The 24046-nt window shown below is 51.9% G+C and overlaps 5 protein-coding genes across 5 annotated transcripts; 2 read left to right on the forward strand and 3 right to left on the reverse strand.

The window, feature by feature from the left end:
• Positions 1-1160: 1160 nt before the first annotated feature.
• On the reverse strand, positions 1161-4525 carry TGME49_272530 (hypothetical protein; the record flags this gene model as incomplete). The annotated part of the gene is made up of 4 exons (XM_018781665.1): positions 1161-1913; positions 2296-3215; positions 3739-3835; positions 4355-4525. 4 exons carry the CDS (start codon positions 4523-4525, stop codon positions 1161-1163), a joined length of 1941 nt encoding a protein of 646 aa, XP_018636701.1.
• A 640-nt stretch (positions 4526-5165) lies between these two features.
• TGME49_272520 (hypothetical protein) lies at positions 5166-7665 on the forward strand. Its single transcript, XM_002365844.1, has 3 exons — positions 5166-5919; positions 6097-7068; positions 7209-7665. Exons 1-3 carry the CDS (start codon positions 5838-5840, stop codon positions 7358-7360), a joined length of 1206 nt encoding a protein of 401 aa, XP_002365885.1. The 5' UTR covers positions 5166-5837; the 3' UTR covers positions 7361-7665.
• A 199-nt stretch (positions 7666-7864) lies between these two features.
• On the reverse strand, positions 7865-10316 carry TGME49_272510 (aspartyl protease; the record flags this gene model as incomplete). The annotated part of the gene is made up of 17 exons (XM_018781664.1): positions 7865-8137; positions 8196-8222; positions 8279-8400; positions 8456-8486; positions 8547-8618; positions 8678-8730; positions 8790-8888; positions 8946-8983; positions 9044-9107; positions 9168-9198; positions 9256-9304; positions 9360-9421; positions 9479-9517; positions 9579-9640; positions 9695-9825; positions 9885-9987; positions 10046-10316. The coding sequence occupies 17 exons, from the start codon at positions 10314-10316 to the stop codon at positions 8063-8065; spliced, it is 1329 nt and encodes a 442-aa protein (XP_018636700.1). The 3' UTR covers positions 7865-8062.
• A 459-nt stretch (positions 10317-10775) lies between these two features.
• Positions 10776-18569, forward strand: ST2 (sugar transporter ST2). Its single transcript, XM_018781663.1, has 10 exons — positions 10776-12185; positions 12539-12654; positions 13043-13181; positions 13581-13672; positions 14061-14306; positions 14464-14634; positions 14966-15070; positions 15591-15770; positions 16179-16296; positions 16531-18569. Exons 1-10 carry the CDS (start codon positions 11471-11473, stop codon positions 16716-16718), a joined length of 2070 nt encoding a protein of 689 aa, XP_018636699.1. The 5' UTR covers positions 10776-11470; the 3' UTR covers positions 16719-18569.
• Positions 18570-19664: 1095 nt separating this feature from the next.
• TGME49_272490 (protoporphyrinogen oxidase) lies at positions 19665-22751 on the reverse strand (the record flags this gene model as incomplete). Its single annotated transcript, XM_002365841.1, has 1 exon — positions 19665-22751. One exon carries the CDS (start codon positions 22749-22751, stop codon positions 19665-19667), a length of 3087 nt encoding a protein of 1028 aa, XP_002365882.1.
• Between the last annotated feature and the right edge of the window lie 1295 nt (positions 22752-24046).

Raw genomic sequence — 24046 nt, forward strand, 5'->3', positions numbered from 1 at the left:
CAATCATTCGTGCGGAAAATAGGAATTGCAGTGTTGGTATCTTGAGTCCTGCGACACATATCGCTGGCGTCAGCTGACTTGTCACTCTTTGCAGTTTTCCAGATCTTCTTTCTAAAATCTGCAAAATATATCACGTTATTTGACGTGACAGACGATCCCTCCTACTGAAGGTATGGGTGCCGCGGTGAAGTGCCAGAATTTGATTCTGTCGGCCTGTATCGAGCAGCCGTCGTTTCCTTAGAATGGTCGCAGCCGACAGCTCAGGCGTTCGCACAGGAACCATATGGCACCCGTTTTGTCAGGACGTTGCACCACCGCCATGAGCTTGCGAAAGAATCGTCCGAAAAAATGTTGTGGGAAGGGCGACCAAAGTTTACACGCCGGAGCCCGCCTCACGACCACGTTGTCATGCTTCGAGTATTCTTCAAAACGGGAGAGGAACATTTCAGCATTTGATGACGTAACCGGTTTAACTCCAGACGAGAAGCACTGTGTTGTTCGAAAGTCGATACTGTGTATTACGTGCGCGACACTTTCAGCTCTTGCTGATGTCTGGCTCAACCACAAAGGTGTTTTGATAGCTTACATACGCAGCAGCGTGGAACTGCCGAGTGCTATCACATGCCTTCTCATGCATATTTATTATGTGCGTATCCATGACAACGCGCTTGGGACATGGTACGTCTTTTTTACTGTGGTTGATACTCTCGTCCACTCTTCCCCCGTATGCATTCAGATATCCCACGTCTGACTGCTATACTTCGGTTTGTATCTCAAGCATACAATCGCGTATGCGGATGTGCGCATACAACCTGTGCATGTCTGTATGCGTAGACGTGTGTGAAAAGTAGTATATTTTACGACTACCGCCTGCCAGTAAGGAAAGGGATGCATCTACCGTAAATAGACTTTACGTTGAAAAAATTCCTGCAAGTCAGTTCCTCGTTATTCAATGCTTCGTGGGTATGTTCTGCATAACTCTACCTACGACACATCCTCCTTGGGTAGTGAATCCTTCACTCCCACAATACCTGCATGAGACGAGGTCCAGCTGCCACTGCACTGCGCGCGTTATATTCCCTTTTTTTCATTTTGCCGGGTCCCTCAAGTCTCAAAAGGCGCGCTGCTGTACCGTGGGACACAAAACGCTGCAGGTGACGCTATTTGTTGCTTGTTGCACACCACTGTGAGACACCTCGGAAGAACGGAAACGAGCACGCGAACCCTCGCGAAAATCGGTCCTTTCCCAACGATCTCATAGATTTCTCAAAATAGGGGAAAGGGGATACGACGGAACGATGGAGACAGAACAATGGTCGGGACGAAAATAACCGCGGAAGTAAGAAAGAAGATCGGGACGGTGAAAACAGGGGAGGTGGCCGCAGAGGGAACGAAGTGCATCGAACAAGATACTGTTGACCCTGCTGTTCAGGTAAAGCGGGAGGCTGTTTTGCACGTACGACGTGCTGTTGACAAACGGCCGCGGCACGAAGTCGTTGATTTGCGTTCAGCATGTAACCGGCTTTTAGATAGAAACGATTCGACCTGCCTGCTGGAGACTCTTCCAAGAATAAAGGCAGCGTCGCATCGGGTGAAACACAGCAAGGAGAAGAGGAAGATTCTGACCACGACGAAGCAGACCAGAGAGAAGGCCAAGAGGAAAATGACGAAGAGAGAGCACGAGAGGAAGAGCAGAAAGAGCATCGTCTACAGTTAGAGAAAAATGACAAGGGCGCCGAAACGAATAAGTGACGTGCCTTCCTATTTTCTCTCCTCTCCTGGCCGAGAGAAGATGGCACAGCAGCGCATGTTCCAGCTGGATTTTGCGTTTCACCGTGTGCATCGCCCTCTTCAGATCCAGTAGCCCATATGCCTCTGTCGAGTTCTCTCGCCTTCGTCTGCAGAGCCTCAAGCTGCAAGGGACCCATAGCACAGAACAAAAGAGGTGAATGCACAGGAGGGTCAAGGATGCCAATGGAAAGGAAATTAAACAAGTAAACACTGCATATGCGAAACGTGTCTCATTCATAGAGAAATATATGCTTTTTATCTTTAGTGTATGTAGAAAAATAGTTCATACGTGCAACGGCCGCGATTTCCGGGAGGCCTTGGCTCTCGTCAGTTTGTTGAGTTTCCGCGTTTTGTGACGACGTTTTGTAACCACGGTCAGCTCTCTGAGTGTACAAAGCCAGACGCAAACCCGGAGAGACTGAAACAAGCGAACGATACAGCAAAAAACGCTATAGACAGATGGATATTGTCCCCATTCCATCACCCATCGTGTCGTGCCAGTACCTTTTTGATCCGCTTTTTTGTGCGCCACCGCCTGAATGGTAACAGTGAAGAGAGGCCTGCTTTGGCCGTCATGTCGTTTTCTTCTTCTCTAAGCTTTTCGTATGCAACGACAGCAAGGCCCCTGCAAAGCAACTCTTCCTCGAGGTCATATCGGCGAAGGTCGAAGATATTTTTCTTGGCGAATTGCAGACGGACTCGAAGAGGCGACGGTGGAATCAAATCGTCATGGCGAGTGCGTCTTGACCAGAAACGGAAACACGTGAACCACGGTGCCTTCTTCTCGACATTGCCCTCGTCGCCTCTCTCCTCTCCTCCGCTGTGCGTTGACTGCTTGTCTCCCCAGGCTCCCACCTTTCCGCCTCTCTGCTCGTGTCTGGTCGGTTCCCTTCCACCGCTTCCACTTCCTCTTTCATGAGCTCCTGTGCTTCGTTCCACTTCTCTCGGTGTGACATCTCTGCCGACAAGGGTGACAGTGACCTGCTGTTGGAGGATTTCAGCTTCTAGAAAGGTTTGCAGAGCATGCACAACAGGGTCGTCACTTCTACAATTATCCCCGTAGAAGTCTCCATGCCTCTCCTCGAAAGCGTTTCCGCCCCTCTCTCTGTCACAGCCCGCTTCTTGGGCAGACGAGGAGACTTGCTTCGCTCTTTGTCCTCTCTCGAGACCCTGCACGACGAGTGGCTCGTTGGCCTTCCTCAGGGGAACAGTGTCAACGCTGTGGAGACGGAGAGGTAGAAGAGAAGACAATGCAGAAGCAAGGGGGGCAGTAGTTGTCAGCTTGGTGAGTGAAGCGCTGCCCGCATCTCCAGAGGAGTCAGTGGCTCTCTTGACAGAAGAAACCACTGGAACGAGAAGGGGAATCGGCAGAAAACAACGAAGGATACGATGAAGAAGGGGAACATGATAGAAATAGAGAACCCCTGCGAACATAGGACAAGAGGGGAGCGAGAATGCAAGGGACAGAATGATGGTTCCAAAGGTGACAGCGAATGAACGTGAAGGGCACGAGAGAGAAAACAACGAAATGCACACGAGTGTTGGTCGAAGGGGAGAATGGCGACGAAAGTGCGGAGGCGGGACAAGCCCTTGCTGTTGAATGTCGACAGGAATGTTCAGCGTGGAGCGTGGGGGAGAGCAAACGTCCCATATCATGCCCCCCCAAAATCGCACAGGCATGTGCAAGTCAATCTATGATGTGACGACTGCAAGCCACAGGCCTCTCGAGGCTTCCCAGTATTCGCCCCTTCCCGCCTTGTCCCTTCTTTCTTCTGTTCTGCCGTGTTCTCGCGCCTGTTCTGGTCGCAGCAAAGCCTTACACCAAACTCGAACAGACTGGAAGGGGGAGTAAAAAACGCACAAGAGATAAAGAGTGAGAAGAGAGTCACAACAACGCAAATCCGAACCAAGAGGCCAAACAACGCATCGATGGAAGAGATATCGAACCTGATGATATGTCGACGGAGGCAACAACGCCGCTCAACTTCGCCTGATGTTTGAAAAGCGCTTCAGGCACGTCCTCTACACGTCGAATTCGATTCACCTGGGAAAGGAAATGCAGGAGAAGATTGTACGAATGGGTCTGGGAACTGTTGAGGACGCTGTACACCGGCGGAGATATGCAGAACGTGACAAGCGAAATGTATATACGCGCGGACACACACACGCAGAAGCAGAGGCAAATGTCCGGAGGGGTCGATGATCCGTCTTGTGATTAGCACACAAAGAGAGGACAACCCTGCTGTTTGCTCCCACCCGTGTTTCGCGTTCTTCTCTCTTTCTCCCTTTCCCTTTCGGTCCTTCTCTCTCCCATCTCTTGTCTACGTCTGCAACGTGATCTCTGGCTTTACGACGGGTCTAGCTTCTCCCTGCCGTCACTTTGCATGGCTTACAGCCCACTCGCATTGGCCTATTGCGTTATCCCGCCTGGCTCCATACGTCAAAAACGGGGCATCGTTTCTCCTCCGTATGTGACGTTTTGGCTCCTTCATAAGCAAGACAAACCTCGTTACATTTTCCTACTCTTCCTCCTGCAATTACTCCCTGTTCGCCTCAGCCTTACTCGATAATCCTGTATGCTGCGTTTCAGTACCCAAAGCGACAGACCTGCTGCCACGTAAAGGGCAGAAGAAATCCCCCTCTTGTGGTTTTCTATCCAATCTCGAATGCGTAGAAAGACACGGCCGTGGTCGTCAGAAGGGAAACATGTGTCGTCAACATCTTCCTCTTCCATGTTTTGCAGAATTTGACTGTCGAAGAAGGATGGAAGACAACGAGTAGTGGTATATAGTTGGCACGAAGCAAAACACCGTCTCAGAACTAGTTCACGTCAGGCGCCAGCGCGGGACATCCCCGTGCATGTTGATGCTGTGGAGGGAGTTTTCCAGGCGAGTCATTTTCTTCTCCGCGGAAGACAGACGGTTCCAGAGTGATTTGACGTCAACCTTCCGCTCCACACATTTCTGCAAAGAATTGGCGTTTTTACGGCCGGCGTTCACCAGTCGTGGCACAAACGCACACGGCAAATTTGCGAGACCTCGTTAGGTCTCGACAAGCACAGTATCGCAGCGTGGGTCGTGTCCATGATTCTGTCGTTCTGCTAGCTGCCCTGATTGCCAGGGAGGGAGAGAAGCGTCCCGTTCCTTAATGATTTCTTGCTACATAGCTGCACACAAAATGTCCTATTTCACCCTTTAGTTTCACATATACACACCAAAAATGCCATATCTTCGGCCACATCGCTCTGATCGCTTTCCGCATTTCCTGTAGAGACGGCGTCGATGAATCGTGCGATGCCGGAGGCAGGAGGGTACGGCGAGGCGTGCCCCGTCGCCAAGGCAACTCGCATCGAGGGGTTTGCCTGCTGCATTCGCAGAATCGGAAGTAGAGACCAATTGGAAACATGCGCGTGCCAAGCTGAAGCAGTAGGCTTCTGATTCTAAGCACCTTTTCACGCAATGTTTTCACACCTATGTGTACCTTCAGTCCACTTTCCCCCTCGCAAGTCAAGCGAGAGTGAGGCTTTGGCAGCCCTGAGTTCTCTGTGCTCGTGAGGAACAGTTGTGTGGGCTTGCAACGGCTCACCTCCCGCCGCGACAGGTACACATCAATACGACGACTGGTCTTTATAGGAAAATCAAGCGAAGTCAGAGTTGAACTTCCATACATCACGCGCGTCAATCGTGTCTGGAGTAAGGCTGTCGAGACGGTGAAATTTTTGTTCAGCCGGGGAAAGCAACGACTCAAACGCAGTTCCCGTACCGGGCCACGCGGACTCCCAGCCTGTCGATGGGCATGCGAATGTAACAAACTCGTCATTTTTTGCAGCTTCATGTCAGACTTACACAATTCCATGTTATTCGTGGAAACGAGATCATCGACGAGGGGCGCCAAGTTGCTTCACCTGCGTGTACACTATTTCGGATCTTGAGTGATTTGACTTGCCAACCTGAACTCGCCGAGCACGCAGATAATACTGGTAAACTTCGTCCTCCTGTACGGCCCAATCTGTTTTTCCTGAGGAGTTTCGTTTTAGAGGGTCTACAATGGCGTACGTCGAAGAACCTTCATCGGCCCTGCAAAGACAAATATCGGATCACATCCCCTTATGGCAAGTGCCGTTTGCGAGTAAGTGATTTTTCGTGGCCCCCACACGGCTACAATGAAGATCAGGGGTGTTTGTTTATTGTTTTAGGAGACTTGGCCTGTGACAAATGCCCGTACCAGCAAGAACTGTCCAAGGCAAGCTTTATCGTGTTGTTGACTCCCGTGGGTCTGTTGTATGCTGACCTTTGTGCACTGCAGCCGCCGGGGCTCTGATCGATTGCCTCTCTTGTCCGAGGTCAGTCACAAGTGAGAGCAATGAACTGAGTATTCGCCTAAGGAGCTCTCCTCCCCAGCACCAAGGTGTACGGGCCTGGCCGAACAAAGCGTGTTTCACAAATATGCCTTTGCAACAGGACGCATTACCTCGGGAGATCATTCACGTTCCGAGGGAACAGGTGTATGCCCAGACTTACGCGCCGTCGTTGGGTTCCTCCCATCATCGTGTAAGTGTGAAGACAATGAGCTGTCTTGGAACTCCCGTACAAACCTACGTTCCGTCGCCCGTTCAGTGTGTTCCCGGAGCTCCGAATGTTCGCAGCCAAGTGCAACCCATGCCATACACTGTCAGGCAACAAGACCTGGGGAATCACCCTACCTCATCCCCGTTCTTCTCTCCCGTGCAGATGAGTTCGTCCATGGTGCCTCCCATGGTGGGATCACGTATGACCACGCATTCCGTTCAAGCTTGTGATTATTTCTCTACGGATTCGGCATTGTCGAATAAGAAACATATTGGTTACCCCTTGACAGTGTCGAAAGGTGTCCAGGTTGGTTCCGTGCAAAAGCAGGAGGGTAACGCTGAGACAGAGTGCACCGGATGCAGGAAAGAAGACGATTGTGATCTTCCGTCGCACACGGAATTAAACGGACATAGTGGTTCACTCGGGGAAGAACGGAAGGAGGAAAAACGCGGCGACGTCACCATTGAACAGGAAGCTGCTGTCAGCAACTCAGAAAAAGCAGAGGAAATAAAAGACCTAGTGCAGCAGGAGGAAACCAAAGACGACACAGATGAACTAAGTGGCGAAGCGAATGAAAGGTCGCAGAAGGAAGACTCCACAGCAGCGAAAGAACAATCGAAAGTGGAGGCTTCGTTGGTAGGATCGACATTAAGCGAAGGCAACTCCTCTGTCTACTACCGCGTCAATGGGACTACACAAGCTACAACAGGTGAGACGAATTAGTTGTCGGCATGTCTTGCAGGTAGGCACGATAGCGTCTCTCATAGGTCGCGTTGGAGGAAACTGGGGATAATTTATTTGTTCAAGTCGTCTAACAGTTTGAGATGTTTTTTGTGACTCTGCATTCAGGGGAGACCAAAGGCGCGTGGCCTGTAGGTTACGTACCTCCAAAAGATCCAAGCGACTACAAGGAGCTTCGTCTTGGAAACAGCGTTTATCTTATGGGCGGCACTTTTTATTTAAGTGACACCGGCGCTTACCTCCTCGGCCTCCGAAGCTGAGCAGTATTTTTCGATCAGTTTACTGGTTGATGTAAACTAGAACTGTCGTGATTGGAAATGCTTCATCAGATGGGCGAAACACATCGTTCCATACTGTGTTGAATTGACGCCTAAACGAGGATCATGTATGTCATGAACGAGTGGTCAGGGGCATGCATTCTGGATTATCATCTTCTAGCAAAAAACAGCGACGTGACGACTTTCAACGAACTTTTTTTCTACAGGTGTGTTTTGCGTCCCCGATACGTGCGTTAGTTGTTCCATGCAGTACGCAGTTCCATTTCTTCGCACTTGACAAAAGGCTTCGCTCCCCACGCGGTTTTCACGAGTTATTCAACCACAGAAAACATTGCATCTGGAGAAGGTGCGATTGTGAGGAGTGGCGAAGTAGTTGGCATCTGTCACATCCTGCGGGATTAACTCCCGGCGGCAATTATATGTGTGTTCGACCATTTCTTAGCAGTCAAGTGTACTAACGGCAGCAAGGCTTGCGAAGCAAAGCCTGATACCTGGAGAGCATCTAAGGGTTGCTTCCCGAGTCACGTCATGCAGTGATCACTTCGTAGCGGTAGTAACTTTCGAAGACGAGTTGCAATCATGTGGAGCGCCAACTCATTGATACCAATTTGTTCACTGCACCACGTGGGATCACTACGCGACTCACGTACAATGTTGCGAACATGGTGAAGAAAGCACCATTTCTCAGTGTTTGGCCCGAGCAAATCCAATTTGCAAGTTGTCTCTATCGAAAACTGTATAGTAACAGCGGAGGAATACCTGAAGCGGAGAGAGAGCATTCGACAGCCGTCGAACGGTGCTGGTGAAAGGACCCAACCTGTCCTAGTGTCCAGCCGTCGAGTGCCTGTAAGAGTGATTGAGTTTCACAAGTCCAGGTGCTAAATAGTTGGGCGAGCTTACATCTTCTTCTGCAGCGTCATCCATAGCTATGCCAAGCATACACTCGCGGCTTCCATCATCTTCAAGGAATTCAAGGACGTAGTCGTCCGGGCTCAGTCGCACCTCTACTACAGAATCACCTCCTGTTCCGTTTCCTGTAGATGTTGCCTTCTCTGAGTGGCAGCAGAAACACCTTACCATGCTGCGGATTACCCAGGAACTGCAGAATCTGGGAAAAGACCGTTCAGTTTGTCATTGTAAACACCAACAATTCTATGCGCGGCATTACCAAATCAGGAAGTCTCTTTTTGTCGTCGCAGGAAGAAACTGAGATGTCACTGAGCTCATTCTCCATAACGGTCTGTATGGTGGGGATTTCAAGCTGAATTCGAGGATCATGATTTGGTGTGTGGGACCTACTGCAGGCGCGTATATGAGGTAGGTGCCGGTGTCAACAATCGACTTTTTCCCATCTGCAGGATCCCACCAGTGTCACAGGTGAAAGATGCATGGTAACAGTGGATCAACCGACCCGTTTGAGTTACTGCGGTTTGCCCGTTTTCTAGCTGTTTCGTCACAGTGGCAAGCGAGCTGGTGGATCGGGGTTCTTTATGAACACCGATAACTTTAACTAACAGCATCATTTCGTGAACGAGGGGCCTATGCATTTCCCGTTAAGGTTTCGAACCTGTCCAGTAACTGTCTGAAGGGTCCACAGGAATCCAACTATTTGTATCAAGACATGGTCAAAAATCGGTGTTGGGCTGAAGGCGCTACTTTACGTGCCTGAATTCCTCCGTGGGGTATTCTTTCTTTGACAAGTCAGCGCCACCAAAAGTCATGGAACCGCCTGGAAGAAACCAGCGCATTATCGGTTGTGTTTACAAGGAAGTTTTAAAGCACACTTTACCGTCCGCGTTGAGGTAGTAAGCAAACTGGTTCTAAACAACAGGCAGAAATAGATTCTGTTGCTCTGGTGAAAACTGGCAGCTGCGTACCCCAAGATGTTTGGATTCTAGGGCCTTCGTTTGGACGATATGGTCAAGGCTACCCAGGAACTGTTAACACTCTGGTCAATCGATTTTTGGGGAATCGAACGTACAACGGAACTACTCCCCTACTGGAGATCTCGTGGTTCTTGAATCCAAGACCAACGATGCCATCCTATACCAAGATGATAGGCCAGTCAGTCCGGCGACCATGATGAGACAGTGTCCATACCCAGGCAAGATCTCTCAGTAGAGGAATGTCCACCAGCGTCTGTGGCGGTGAACGGACAGTGACGAACTGCGCGCCAAGTTTGTGACTGATAGTTCCTTACGCCGAACCCAATGTTCGTATGCGGTACAGAAATGCCATTGCCGAGGTGCACCGTGTCGTAGCCTACTTATGCAACTGAACAGACGCGGATTCTAACGACAGGCAAATTCTGCTTACCGTCGTAGCCTTGGAGTGTGCCACTCAGGTACACGACATTCATGAGGCTTGGCTTGCCGTTTTGATTAAACCTCGGCTGAAATGATGCGCTTCTCCTATACTTCGTGTGACCAATGCACTGCATGGACAGACTGATTATGAGTAGTTCAAAAGATTTATGGCTGGGTTACAAAGTTGCAAGTACGCTGACCAGGTCTCATCTGGCACCCAGAACTCGCACGATCCAGTGTCGAACAGAACTTTGAATGCCCTCTCAGGTTCACTTCCTATACTTATTTCTCCATAGTAAGTGGCTGGAAACGAGGATCATCTGACTGTTGTCTTTGTGTCCATGATTCCGTCACGGCGTACCTAGTTTTTTTGACGCAATAACTTGGTCGTGTAACGGAATCTCCGACACCGACGATAGCGGGTGCTGCCTAAGTTGAAGGAACTCAGGTATCGTTTTCATTCGATTAGCCATCTTTCGCAGCTGGTGAAGCTGCTTGACATGCTCTTTCTCATAGATAGTGTCTATTTTGGACAAAGGTATAGAGACGTTGCTGTGTTGGATCTTCGCCGCCGTTGAGTGCAGCGCTGTACCCCACAGCGACGCGAGAACTGTAAGCTGCCAGACTTTCATAATGGTAGTCACTTTAGCAGCGATTCCACTTTTATCCGGGGGACAAAAACTTGAGAGCAGACCATGCTCCCAGCTGGCCACGTTCCTCCCTTTGTTGCTGGCGTCATTACACCGGGGGACGGTTGAGTTTTCCTTGTTGGATGAGTCAGGAGATACGGGAGCGACTGACACTCTCAAAATTGGTTTCGCCGCACAAGTTGTTCTAACCGATGTTGTTGCCTCCTCACACTGTGTGAGTCACAATGGCCGGCCATGGATTGCTCGTAACCGACCCCTTAACGATGCGGTCCTCAGTTGCCGAGCTCGCTTCACTATTTGCAGTGCTAATTGCATGCCTCGCATGCGACGATGGATTTTTCTCAGTGGAAGAAGACATTGTCTACGTCCAGCGGTTGCCAACATAGTGTTCTCCAGCACTGCAACTCTCCGACCTCCTTTGTCAACGTCTTCTGAATTTGGCGGTAATACTGGAGGTGATCAGTCTGCTTGGCAAGATGGGAGTTGCTGCCGTGCTAGGGAGCCGTTCCTGTTTCGCCAGCTTGGTTCTTGTATCTTGATTCCCACTCGTAGTGGCGGCAGTGAAAAATATGTGTTGAAACCAGCGATGTAGTTGTGTTGTGACTGTTGCTAGAATTGGTTAACGCACACTTTTCAGGTTACAAGCGTTTTTGGACAGCAGATTTTGACCAGTTCAAGACTCGACTGTGACTTGTGTTCGCAAGACGATGTTCCCCGTCGTCCAGGTGGCTTTGTGCACCCTAGATGAGCAAGATTTACTGTCGTTTTGTCTTTCCGCTGTGTTTTATTTACCACTTCACAATGTTTTGAGCGTGCCTTCCACGGAGATGGTTAGTTTCGCCGTTTGCGGGGTGCGGGCCTGGCAAAGCGCGTGCAGCGTGTATGCTGATGAAAAAGATTTTTCCCACGTTAGCAAGCGACTGCCATTTTTCTTCACCCATTGTCGCCAGTTCAGTTGAACCTATTTTTTCAGTTTGTGCAATACCGGTGAGCCACTAGCTTATGCTTGAGGGAGACCGTCAAGATTTCATCTAGACAGGTTCTTGCATCCACTGTTGCGCGCCGCGACAAGGCCATGCTTCACAGGTCGCTGGCAGTGCCTACGCATTTTCCTCGTATTCAACAAAACGCATACAATGACTCAGAGGGAGAGATCGAGAGATGCCGCCAAGATAGCCATGGTGAACCCATTCGTAGTCGCAGATGGTGGGGCGGAGTCGGGCCCCTCGATATCGATGCATCCCGACGAGGGAAACTCGCCCCCTGAGAGGATGGTACAGACAGCGCCCTCTGGCGTTTCACCCGCACCGGTGACTGATTCTGAGACAGACGATGATGCCTCACGTCGCTCCGTCAGGCGAAGCACGCGGGATGACACCGAGGCAGATATTTGGCCAGATGGTAGCCTCCCTACTTCTGATGCGAGAGGGAGAAAACGACGTGACTGGTTTTCGGGGTTGTGGCACAGCTACGCCAGCGCTAAATTAGATGCACCTGCGATGCCCGACTCCGGACTTGTCTTGGAGATCAGTTCAAGTGTAGATCCACCACTGTCGTCCAGGCCTGTTGAGACAGGCATGGGCAGCAAACGAATCCGAAAGTGGAACTTGTCTGCATCGAGAAAAAGCAAAACAAACGGCGAAGACGTCACTACTAAAACTGCTTTTACCCCAATGATCTACCTCGTCGTCAGCTTCACTTCTCTAACCGGCCTCCTTATGGGCTACGACCTTTGTGTCGTGGCGGTCGTCCTCAGCGAGATCCAGAGACACTTTAACCTCTGCGGGGGCGCCTTTTCTTGCATGGCGAAGTCCATGTTCGTGTCTGTCCTCGCCCCTGGAGCTGCAGTAGGTTTTTTCATGAAGTCTTTGTCCTCAACCATAGTCTATTGCTGCCTTGCCCATCGTACGTAGACGTTACAGTTTTGGAGAGGTCGCGTCACATCGTGCTTGCTCGTCGGGCATCCCACTTTTGCTTATCCAGCCCCAATGAGAGCGTAGTTTATGGACGTTGTACCTGGATAGTCTACGCGGTTACATATGGGACTGCCCTTGCACGCACGGTATGTAGTAAGTTGACGTTCAAGCGTACCCAGTGTAAAGTCTAAATGTAATACAGCGTCTGTTAGGAGGCGTACACGAGTTCGCCTCCTTCAAGGATGGTCTTGCTTGCTTGAACGTGCGTGCGCTTCGTTTCTCAGGTAGGGAGCGTTTTGGGTGGATGGATGTCTGACCGAGTTGGCCGCAAACCTGGCTTGGCGCTCAGCGACATTTGCCTCCTTTTAGGCAGTGTTGCCATGGGCACAGGCGAGGCGTTCTGGGTACGTCCAGGCTTCTCGGATCCCGCTGAAACTTTGGAACGAAACTGCGCAGGGGTGACCCATTACTAGGCGTCTTTTGTGTATATCTAGCTACAGGACAATCTGTGATCCTGCAAACGTTTTGGCCTTGTACGCCTCTGTTACGCTGACCAGTGCATTGTCATAGTATGGAGGGCTCACGCGCTGTTCTGTCTCAAATATCACCGTTCGATGGCCTCATACTTCCTACTTTCGTGATTCTCTGGCGACACAGCTCGTGCGTCGTGTGGTGCGAAGCGGAAATGTGTTACGTCCTTTCTTCCTGTTTCTGTCGGCTGGAGATGGTCACTTTTTGAGTGTACTTTTGTCTGTCTCTTCTGCCCTTGTGTGTTACCCCTCCTCAATTCAGGTCATGCTTCTTGGGCGCTTTCTCATCGGCATGGGCGTAGGCCTCGGCTTCGTCGTCTACGCCACGTACACCAGCGAAGTGTCGCCGCCGGATCGCCGTGGGCAGATTGTTGCATTTCAGGAAGTCGCTCAGTGCTTTGGTAAGTCCTTGTCTTCCGTTCGCTGTGTTTTTCGTTTCCTGTGTCGCTTCTTAACGCCTAATCGCTTGGGCAGAAGAAACGTGGATGCAGTGCTGAATTGCATCCACTGCGATCGATGCTTTGCACACTGTTGAGCTGTTCTGATCCCCAGGAAGAGCAGTGTTAACAGCCGAAAGGTGCTCAAGTTGAGGACATGAAACGTGAAGAAGGGGGAAAGACTCGTTCAGAATTTTTCACGGCGCGGGAGCAACCCGTCTTTTTAGGTGTAACGGGTCTACCAACAGAGTCGATTGGAGAGTTCTTTACTGTTTCTTTCCTGCGTGTCCAACGTCCCGGCAGAGTTCGGTAACCATCTGGTCCCTCCTGCGTGCATTTGGCGTTGTCTCCGCTTTCCCTCAGGCTGTCTCGTCGCGTACGCCACAGCGGCGTGCTTCGGCGAAGATACATGGCGCTATCTTCTTGGAATGGGCGGTATTGTCGCGGGTGTTCAGGTGAGTGTTCTCGGTTAGCAGGTGTCCGGTTTGTCGGGTCATGGCTGTACTCCTTTCTCCAGCCATCTGCCACAAAAATGTGAAGCAGAGGTGAAAATGTGGAGCGCTCTGTGGTAGGTGTTGCTGGATCGCGATGTCGCTCTTCTGCTCCCAACATGTTTGGGGCGTCTACGGCCGAGAGTGCAGCTGCATTCTTTCTCGCCGGTGCCAGCTTCGCCTGTTGAGGGTTCCCCGCTAGCAGGGTTCCATTTTCACCAGAAAAGGAAAAACGCTCACAAAAACAATCTTCCTCGTCCCATCAACAGGTGCCCAGGATTTTTCTCGCTTTCGCTGCGGCATTTGTGCACACTCCGCGTGCCTGGCATGTGGTATGTCGCGTCTTTCTTAGGTTTTAGGTGAAATTTTCATCTTGCCAGAGACGCCACGTTTCTTCATTCAGAAAGGACACGATGGCCGGGCCGCAGCGTCGCTGCGGAAACTGGGGATAACAGACGAGGCCGAAGTTGCGCGCATCATTGAAGAGCTGAAGGCGGACCGCGACAGCTTACAGGACGAGATTGGTGCCTCGAACGCTGCCTCGGCAAACACTCGCTGGAGGTCGTGTCTCCAGAAATTCCAAGGAAAATGCAAGAACGTGAGACGCTGCCGCAGACACTTATTTTCAGGGAATGAAAAGAATCTTCAGCACGTTCGGGGTTGATTCCTGCCTTTTTCTCTTCGTTGTCGCCTCGCAAGCATGTGGTGGGCCTTCCCTCAATGTTGCTTCCTGTGTTCCTTGCTGTTCTCTCCAGGCTGTGAATCGATTTCGCCGGCACCACAAGAGCCTATTTATCGCTGTCGGTTGCGCCGTTGCCCAAAACATGACTGCCGCCAATAGCGTGATTTATTTCACAGTCGACATATTCCGGCTTGCTGGCGTTTGTAATCCCCTGATTCCGGGCGTGGGGGTCGGCGTTGTCAAGGTGAGCTGCATGCACTCGGATGTCTTGCCTACACCCGTGCTTCTCTCGCTGGCATTTCGGAACAGAATGCTGATATGTGTGTACTTGTGTCTCTCGCTAGTTCTCAGTATGTATCTCCCTGTTCACATGCCTTGACAGACTGGTGTCTGCGTGTTCACGTAGGTGGAGGTCTCTCCGGAATACGCATTTCCTTTTCTCCTATAGAGTACCCGCTTTGTTCTCCTTGTGCTGTTTCCTTCTCTTGCTCTGCGCTGATTCAGGGTCACTGCGTCTTCCCAGGTGTTCGTATCATGACCGGTTTTTCTTGTGGCTCGGTCTCTGTTGTGCGCAGTTTGTTGGCGTCGTGGTCTGCATTCTTTTCGTCGATCGTTGGGGTCGACGATCGCTGCTCCTCACTGGGACTGCGGGCACTCTGATTTGCCTCATTCTCATGGCTGTAAGTTCCCCTGGAGTTCCTGCTGGAGAGTTGTTTTCATCGCATTGCTGATGTGTATCCTTGGTGTGTTTAGTTTTCCCCTCGACGTTCCCCCCCCTTCGACCTGTCTCCATGTTTCTCTTTGTCGTTCGTTACCAAACGCACTTCCACTCCAATCAGTGCACTGTCTCTCGCCTCTCTCCGTTCCCTCATTGTGTCTCTTCTGTATCTGCATGTCCTTCAAATTCTAGGCGGAGACGCAAGCTCTCTCTTGAATGCTCCCCCATCTTCCGCTTCGTGGGAACAACTGTACGAGAGCGTCTGTGTGTTTCCTGGAGTGTCAGTCTACTTGGGAATCTGATCTGTCCAGAGTAATGTAAATGGGCCGATGGACAGGCGCGTTCATTCACTCAAGTAGTCATGGTGTTGTAGGCTCACACGCATGCTGATGTGTCTATGCAAACGCACTGTGTCTCCTCCGACCTGCTGTAGGTCTGCACATGGATGTCTCTTCTCAATGTGCTTGCCAAATTCTTCGCAGACTGGATTTGCGCTACAAGGCGAAGGAACCGCTGAAGCTGCTCAAGCAGCGTGTGCGGCTGCGGATGGAACGAATGCCGGAATCTCAGCTTCAGCGAAACTCCTCATTTCTACGCTTCTCTTCTACATCTATTTTTGGAACATGAGCTGGGCTGCACTGATGTTTGTTGTCGCCAGCGAGGTGAGTGTCTTTTCTGTCGCTGGCGGAGCGTGTCCACTGCCGACCAATTCAATACCGATCGATTCAGACGTAAAGACGTTGACCTTTAGACGGAAAATTGCAAGTTTGTGGGTATATTCGTAGAGAAATATGTTGTGGTTGTCTAACATCGGGGTCCAGGAGAACGTGTTTGCCGACAGCACCATAAGAAAGCGTTTTCTGCAGTGTGTTTTGTGCCGCCGCTGGGACATGTGAGGTCGACGCGTCGAACCGGGGTGTGCTGATTTACCGAGAAGCCGCCACCAGTTGATTTACGATCTTTCCTATTTGAACGAGCAGACAACCACGCCGACACGACAGCGTGTGATGCGTTTTGGTATTTCCAATATGGCTTTTGTCAGTGCCTTTGTTCCCTTCTTCGATTTGCAGGTCTTGCCGACGCGCATACGAGGCTTTGGAATGGGATTGACCATCACCACGTTCTGGCTTCTCTCCTTTGTTGTCCAGTCTTCGCTCGAGCCTCTCTTCTCGGCCGTTACAATTCCAGGTAAATCCCTGCGGAATTCGTTCCCTCTTTTCTCCCCCTTTTCCCTGGTGACTCACGCGACTCTCAGTTCGTTTCCTTTGTCCATCGCACACCAGACAAGTAGCTAAGTCCCCTTATTTCCCGACACACATATGTGTATATATATATATATATGCATGTATATATGCATGGAGGAACGTGTACGCTCAGGTATGACAGACATGCTCTCTGCGTTTTGTCGCTGGCTTTTGTCAGGCACGTTTGGACTGTTTGCGTTTTTGAATTTTCTCGCGCTTCTGTTCGTCATCTTCGTGGTCCCCGAGGGCAAGGGCCGATCGCTCGAAGATGTGCAGAGAAACCAGGTGTCTTTGAAGTCGCTGTCTCGGGGTCCTGGTTGCCCGCAGGTCGGGGCTCCACAAAAAGCGAAAGACACTGAAGAGTAGATCCGAGCACTTACCTCGGGCTGCGTGTTGCAGACCCTGGGGGAGGAAGGCGACAAACAGAAGAAAGAAGAGAAAGAGAAAGGTTTGCCGAACGCATAGACAGAACCAACGACCCCGGGGGTTTTCCCATGAGGGGCAAACACCGAATAAACTGGGGGAGTGAAAGTAATCGGAGTAACAGGCGCACACTGCAAGTCCTTCCATCCGAAGTAGAGCAGACTCCGGATAGGTGCGGACTTTCAGAATACATCCATGCACCCGTTTGTTCTTTAATTGGTGCATTTATAGATGAAACATTTAGGAGGTTGAGAGCTGTAACTAGTTAGGGGGAGTCACACTATTTCAACCACCCGCCCCTGTTCTCATTGCAGTTTAGCTGTCCGTCGCCTTTTCCATAGGCACCTCCGGTCAGTGGGTTCATAAACGGATTCAAGCTCCACTTCGTAGACGAGAGCCGGAAAAGGGGAGACGGGAGAAGAGACAGGGAATCGCGATGCGGAAATTTCTGTACACGCAGGGCAAGTGTAGAATCACGGAAGCGCCTGCCATGGCAGACTGTGGAGTGTGAAGGACTCGAGTTCGAACAGAAGCGGGGAACGGGGGAAATTGTGAACAAAGAAACAAAGTATCTACGCCGATCCCTGCACACGCGACTAAGATTCGTGTACGCTGCCAATCCAATTGGGGGATGAAAAGAACGCGAGACGTAGTAACAATAAAACGAATCGTCGATGGGGAAACGACAAAGAAACAAAAACAAGAGTTTAATGTTTCCTCTCTGGGCCTCGTATCCCTTGCTTCGATTTGGTTGCGGGGGCAGGAGGTCAACAGAAAATTCCAGAAACGGTGCATGGTTGGATCTTTCAGCGAGAAATGGTCTGCCCAATTAACGGTGGCAAACAAAGCAGAGCCAAAGAGTTGGAAGTGCGGCTCCCTCCATGATTTCGCTCTCGTTTGCCCCCGTTTCTGTCCCCGCATCGCCATCAACAGCGGCGGTGATCTCAGTCTTCGCCTCGCCTTTGCTTCCAGCGACAGAGCCGCAACACACTTACGTATTATACAGTTGAACCGTGATTTATATAACTCGTTTAATTAGCGTTTGGGTTGTGTTCCCTGTGTTGTAACACGCGATGTATTGCCACATGCTGTGTCTAGAATTCTTGCTAGTCACTGCGTCAGTCTGTTTGTGTGGTCGCTTCCGGGGGGACATTGCGTCGGGGGGGAAATACAAAGCTCCTCGAGAACGCTAACATCGGGTTTCGACGAACAACGCCTGTCGCCTGTGGGCGTGTTTCAAAGCTGTACTGTGGTGCCCTGGGTTTTTCGGTGCATTCATATTTCGTGGTATCGACAGATTCTCTGTGAATGCGTAGTCTGCATGTAATCAAGGCTTATCTGTACATATTGGTGTGAACATGTGTGTACATGTGCCCCATTGTTACCGAAAGATGTGCTAATGCGTGTATGTTTCATGACTGCATCAACGGCGCGTACCTCCGTACATGTGAAGTTACGGGATGGGCGATATGGGACGCCCTTTCGAATTGTGTATCCATAGGATTCCGCGTTGTTTTGACTTTGCGATGACATCGTGAACAGTCCTCCCCCTGGCGGAGTATGGCATATTCAGGGGTAAAGCTGTGTGGTCGGTTTGCCCATTATCCCCGCGCTGCTGTCTATTTGCTCCCGAGTTTCGCCGACAATTTTCCGGGTGTTGCCGAACCCATCGCTTCCTTTCGATGATCCCCCGCTAATCTGATACTGTATTTCCATGAGGGAAAGGCGCTGTGATTGTCCGTTTCTGTTTTGGTTGTCTTGCGGGCACACCAGACGGCGGTCGTTGCCTCATGCGCTGGACTCTTGTCCTGTGCTGACACAGCACCCCTCATCTCGTTTCGTAGATCGATCATTCTCCTGTCACACTTTCACGCTCCTTGCATTGCTGCCTTTCTCATCTTCACTAGTGAGAGATAGAATCGAACATATGTCCAGCCAAGAGAGTCGGAGTCTGAAGATAGAACACATGAGGAAGTTGAGTTTAAGAATTGTGTGAAACTCAATCACGTTAACAGTTTCGCTGAACAAATGCCTCGCTCAGTGCGGGAAAGTACGGAACAGGGCTAGGATGCCTTGAAATCTTCACATGTCACAGACAGGCCGTGGGATATCAGTATGAAGAGAAATAATTTCTGGATCATATGCGTACACACGCGCAGATACACCGGTGCCCGAAAACCATAGCCACCCAGACAGAAACATCCATTCGTTAGTTAAGGACTTTTTGCGTCGTTCAGAAGCGCTGCCCCAGCTCCACTTAAAAGCCAACACACGAATGCCCCCGACGCCTCCAACGCTTAGTCTACGGGAAAAAGCAAATCAGTGCGATTAGATGGTCGCGGAATGACATGAGAGAACTAAACGGCAGTTTCCAACACGTAACACGCAAATTACGTTTAAAGTGCGGAACATGAAAGGACAAATGGAAAAGAACACTATTGGTTCACCTGCCGCGTACAGGGATTTCAATCCAACGACCTTACTCTTTCACGGGTTCCCTGTGATGCGCTCGCTGCTTTCTCGCTCAAAGGCTTTTCTTTTCGTCTCCAACGAACTTTTCCCACGCATCGTGATGTCGGCTTTGGCGGATCCTCTAAAACACGTCTGTCCGGTATCTCAAAATGTCTCCCGTTTCTTGTCCCGTTATCGACAGCGACAAACGACCACATAGCAGGTACTCGAAATCCAGGAGTCGTCCGTCGCTTTCTCGCCCACAAGCGCACGTTCCCTGCAATCCGTTTGTCCTCGCTGTCCCAGTCACCTTTCTTGCTGCACTATGAATTGGCTTCCGCCCATTCGTTGCCATGCCGCGATCGCTCAGCGACAGTGATCCAGATACACTCTAACTTCATTCTTAGCATTACACTAAACTTCGCTCGGCACGCTACTTCACGGTTCGAACTCGCCTCGTCGGATCGCACTGGCGGTCAAACGAAGGCCGGCCTTCTCACCAGCGTCGATCCGGTCTCCAACAGCTGCTCCACTGATCCAGTTTCCTTCCACAATGAGTCTCTCCTGACCCGCACCGTGCTGTTTCCCTTCTATCGTCGTGTCTGTTTGGGTGTCCAAGGCCTCGCTTTCACGCGCCCGAAATAGCTCAGCGATTTCGGCCTTGAGGTCGCTCTTCAGTCTGTCGTGACTCGTCACGTACTGGGGAATGGTGTCAACCCAGCGCTGTACATGTAGCACAGTTCCGCACTGTCTGAGTTTTTCCTTGGTCTCTGTCGACAGACTCCTCGGCGCCTCTCCGTCTCGTGACAGACTCGCGAACGCCCGAAAGAAGTCCTCAAGAGCTGCCTCACCCAAGGCCTCGTCGGCCTCCTTTATAACGGCATCGCCCTCCCGAATTCCCCCGACAAACATCGTCACCAAGCTCACATCTCCTTCCGCTTCGTTTTCTTCTTCTTCGTGACCCGCTGCCGTTTCTGCATCCTTCGCGCCACGGAAGATAGAATCGCTCGACTCCGGGACTCTTCCGTGGAAGACATCCGAGACGAAGATCCCTCCCAAAGTTTTCCATCTGTGGCGGATCCGCTCCTCGTTGGACAGAAGAAAGCCGAAGCCGAGGCAGCTCCGTCCGCCGCCCTCGAGTGACCCAAGAGGCTGCGAAACGCGAGAGGACGACGGCGCGTTTTGTCTCTCCTGCAGCCCACCACCCGCCACCCGGCCAGGTCGCTTCGAAGACTCCGCTGTTTGTGTCTCACCAGTGAAAGCCGTTGATATGGGAGAAGAAGACGAGGAAGGCATCCGCGATGCACATGCCGCCTTGGGAACTGAAGGATTGGGATCCTGAGTTTCACAACCAAAAGAAGAGATGCCTGGGCATGCGTCTCTTTGCCTCGTCACCCGTGTATCTCTAACGCGTCTTTCCATCGTACGCGGCGAGTCGCCTTCATCCAGAAAGACATAATTCTCTTCTCCTGAATCCGAGGTTCTGAGAAGGCTCTCCCGCTTCGCGGCTTCCCAGAGGATGTGCCTGAGGCGCGCTTTTGAGTACGCGATCGTGACGAGAGCCATCGACGCATGCGGCAGCGCAGCGAGGCGCTCCAGAAGAGACGAGGAAAAGCAGGAGCTGAGCGCACTCGCGACCGCCGCTGGTGGAATCGTCAACAGGACATGGGGTGTCTGTACACGGCGCAGGCCCTCTGGAGTCTCAAACAGGGCGTCGAACCAAAGCGAGGAAGGCGGAGAGTGTGCACCGGACGACGCGAGAGACGCAGCACTCGAAGAGGAAGCAGCTGCGTCACATGAAGAGTCTAAAGCCGTCGACGTCCCGCCGGCATCTGGACGGAAACAGGTCAGCGACCTCAGCCTCCACTGAAGCCGGAGGGAGCAATCCACGACGCCATCCTCGTCCTGAGGTGTCGATACAGGGAGCTTCGCAACGAGGGCGTTGATGAGCGCCTCCATTCCATCATCGAAATTGGCGATTCCTTGCATGTCGCCACCAGCGATCTGGGGGTCTGCTCGCATGCTCTGCGCCTTTTTCTCGCTCTCGTCTCCGCTGGTTTTCTCCCCTGCTCCTGTGGCCCCGTCGCGCCCGGTCTCGCGCTCCGTCTCACTCTCGTTAAGACGGCTACACGCTTGCCGAGAAGTGTCTCCATTTTTCGAGTTTTCTTCCATGTCGCGTCTCCAAAGTGACGCGACCTTTGCAGCCAAAGACTCCAGAGCATAGACGACCAAGCCGCGGTCAAGAGCGGCGTAGGCCGCAGGAAGGGTCGCCTTCATCGACAGCTGAGAGGCGTCGCCTGCGCAGATTCCGGTGACCAGAGCATCCAGGATCCGCCGGTGCACCTCCGGGCCGAGACGCCGAGCGATGAACGCTTCAACGGTCTCTTCCTCTCTTTCCGAGCAGGCAGATCGCGAGAACACGCTGGTGGGAGACGCCGCTTCTTCGTTCCTGGGGTCAGGCGGGGACGGAGAGGAGGACGAGAAGACGGGAGACGAACGCGACGAGCACCTGGCAGAAGGCGGCGGACTCGAGAGAGCCGCCTTCTGTGAAGAAGAGGAGTTCATCAGGTTCCAGAGGAACTTGGGAGGAAAGATCCCCAGGAGACCTGCAAGAAGCCGGAGTTTGCCAGAGCGCGAGAGGAGGCTGGAGGAGAACAGCGCCAGCAAAGACGAAAAAGGGAGAGAGTGCAGCCGGCCGTCGAAGCCGACAAATCGCTCAAATCGCGAGTCCGCCCTCTGGAGTTGAGAGAGAAGTCCCAGGTCATTCACAAGTTTCAGCGTTCCACGCGTCAGACGAAAACTATTCGCGCCGACGTCAAACAGGAAACGCCCACACGGACTCTTCCTGGTGTACAGACAGCCTCCCGCGCGCCCCGAAGCATCTGTGACGATCATCAGGGATGACGAAGAAGTCAGAGAAGCAGCGGAGGGAGAAGCAGGAGACGGAGACGAAGGCGAAGAGGAACGATGAGAGGAAGAAGAGGAAAGGGAGGAAGAAGGAAAGGAAGGAGAGGAACAAACATGTGGAACAGGGCTGTGTGTAGGAGATGATAAGTCTCTATTCCGCAGTTCCTTTCCTCTGGCAAGAAGCCTCTGTTGAAGCGCTTTCCTTGCAGAGGGAGGCAGACGAGAAAAGAAGGTGTGCGCCGCCGTGAGGCCCGTCAGACCGGCGCCCACAACAAGCACCTCGGCCTGACAGACGGGGACAGTCCGATCTGACGAGGGTGAAGGAGACACCGAGGAGACGCAATGAGATGAGGACGTGAGACAGCGCGACGAAGAAGAGGCATAAGTCGACGAAGAAGAGACATGCGCATTCAAAGATGCGGGAGAGGCGGAGCCAGAAGATGGACGAGCAAGTCGCAACGAAGTCGAGAATGGAGAAGAAAACGAACAGAGGCGAGAGAAGGAGGGAGACGCGGGGGGAGGGGAATGAAGAGAAAGGCGAGTGTTGGAGTGGAGGAGGCGCGCCGCCCTGTTTCCTCCCCGGGGGAGGGAGAAAGGTCTGGTGGACATCCAGCTCATGGTGGAGTGACGGGACCAAGGGGCGTGCAGAAGGGGGAAATCTGACAAGCAACACAGGCCGGTTCGTTAAAGGGTGTTTCTTCGTTATCAGGAGAACTAAAGCACCAGGCGGTCGCGAAAAGCGTTCTCGAGATCTGCGTTAACATAATTGGAGTCCTCGTGTAAAATCTGTGTGTCTTACTCGTCTGTAACTCGGTCACTTGCGAATGGCAACACGCCGAAGCTGGACTGCAGAACGGAAGCAGAGGAGATCCAAGCCCAATCACGGAAAAGGAGAACTAAGCGTTCCTCAAGAAAGTGGGAACAGAGAGGAAGGATATGCGACACCAGCGTGTGTTTGTTTCCGTTGCTTTCCATCATTCAAGCCAAGGCGCGACAAAGAAAAGGGGACACACACGGCGAAAAGTCGCGCGAGCACAATTCAGGAAACGTGTCGATCGCCAACCATCGAAGTCTCGAGAGGGCGGAATAGCGGATTCAGCGAAACGCAAAACCCGCCTGAAAGAGACTGAGTCCGAACGTACAGCGTCTCCGCTGAACTGAAAAAATCAAAAGGACCAGTAGAAGGAGGAAGGGAGACGGAGACACAGAGACAGACACGTGACAGAGCAAAACTGCATGCGAGATACTCGGATACTCGCTTCTGCTGAATGAGACTTCACGCACAAGCCCTCTCGGCCGCGCCGACTTCGCGTGCGATGGGAGCGACAGCTAGACTCTTTCCGCCTTCGTCCGTTCGTCGCTTGCCGCCACGTCTTATTCATCTAAACACGCAGATTCGCTCAGAAACACACCCATGCGTCGAGGTCCCTCCTCATCTCGGAAGAAGCGGTCCGGTTTTTTCAGCTCGACTCTCTTTGCAGACTCTCCACTTCTCGTCGCCAAACCAACAGCCAGACTCACGAACACAACCGGATTCATGTTCCAGGGAAAGAAGTAAACGGCGCGTGCGGTGCCGTCCTGCTGGATCTGATGGTCATTCTCTGTCTGTCGAGCTGCCTATGCGTCTCCTTCCCCTTTTTCTATTCCGCTTTTGCGTGTCGGCGTCGACGCGCAGCCTTCCGTCCGGCCCGCGGCCGGTCTTTGCTCGCGGTTTTCAAGGTAGTTCTTTTCTTTTTGCCGCGTCGCCGCCTTCGCTCGACCGACGTGCGGTGTCGACCCAGAAACAGAGAGGACCGCGCGTGTCTCCAAGAGAAAACGGCGACGGAAACGCGCAAAGGGGAGTTGCCGGAAGCGGGGGATCCGCGTAGCTACAAAAGTTGTACACAAACAGGGATGACGTCGACGACTGAGAG

The sequence above is a fragment of the Toxoplasma gondii genome, chromosome VIII (genome assembly GCF_000006565.2).
Source record: "Toxoplasma gondii ME49 chromosome VIII, whole genome shotgun sequence".
Lineage (NCBI taxonomy): Eukaryota > Apicomplexa > Conoidasida > Eucoccidiorida > Sarcocystidae > Toxoplasma > Toxoplasma gondii.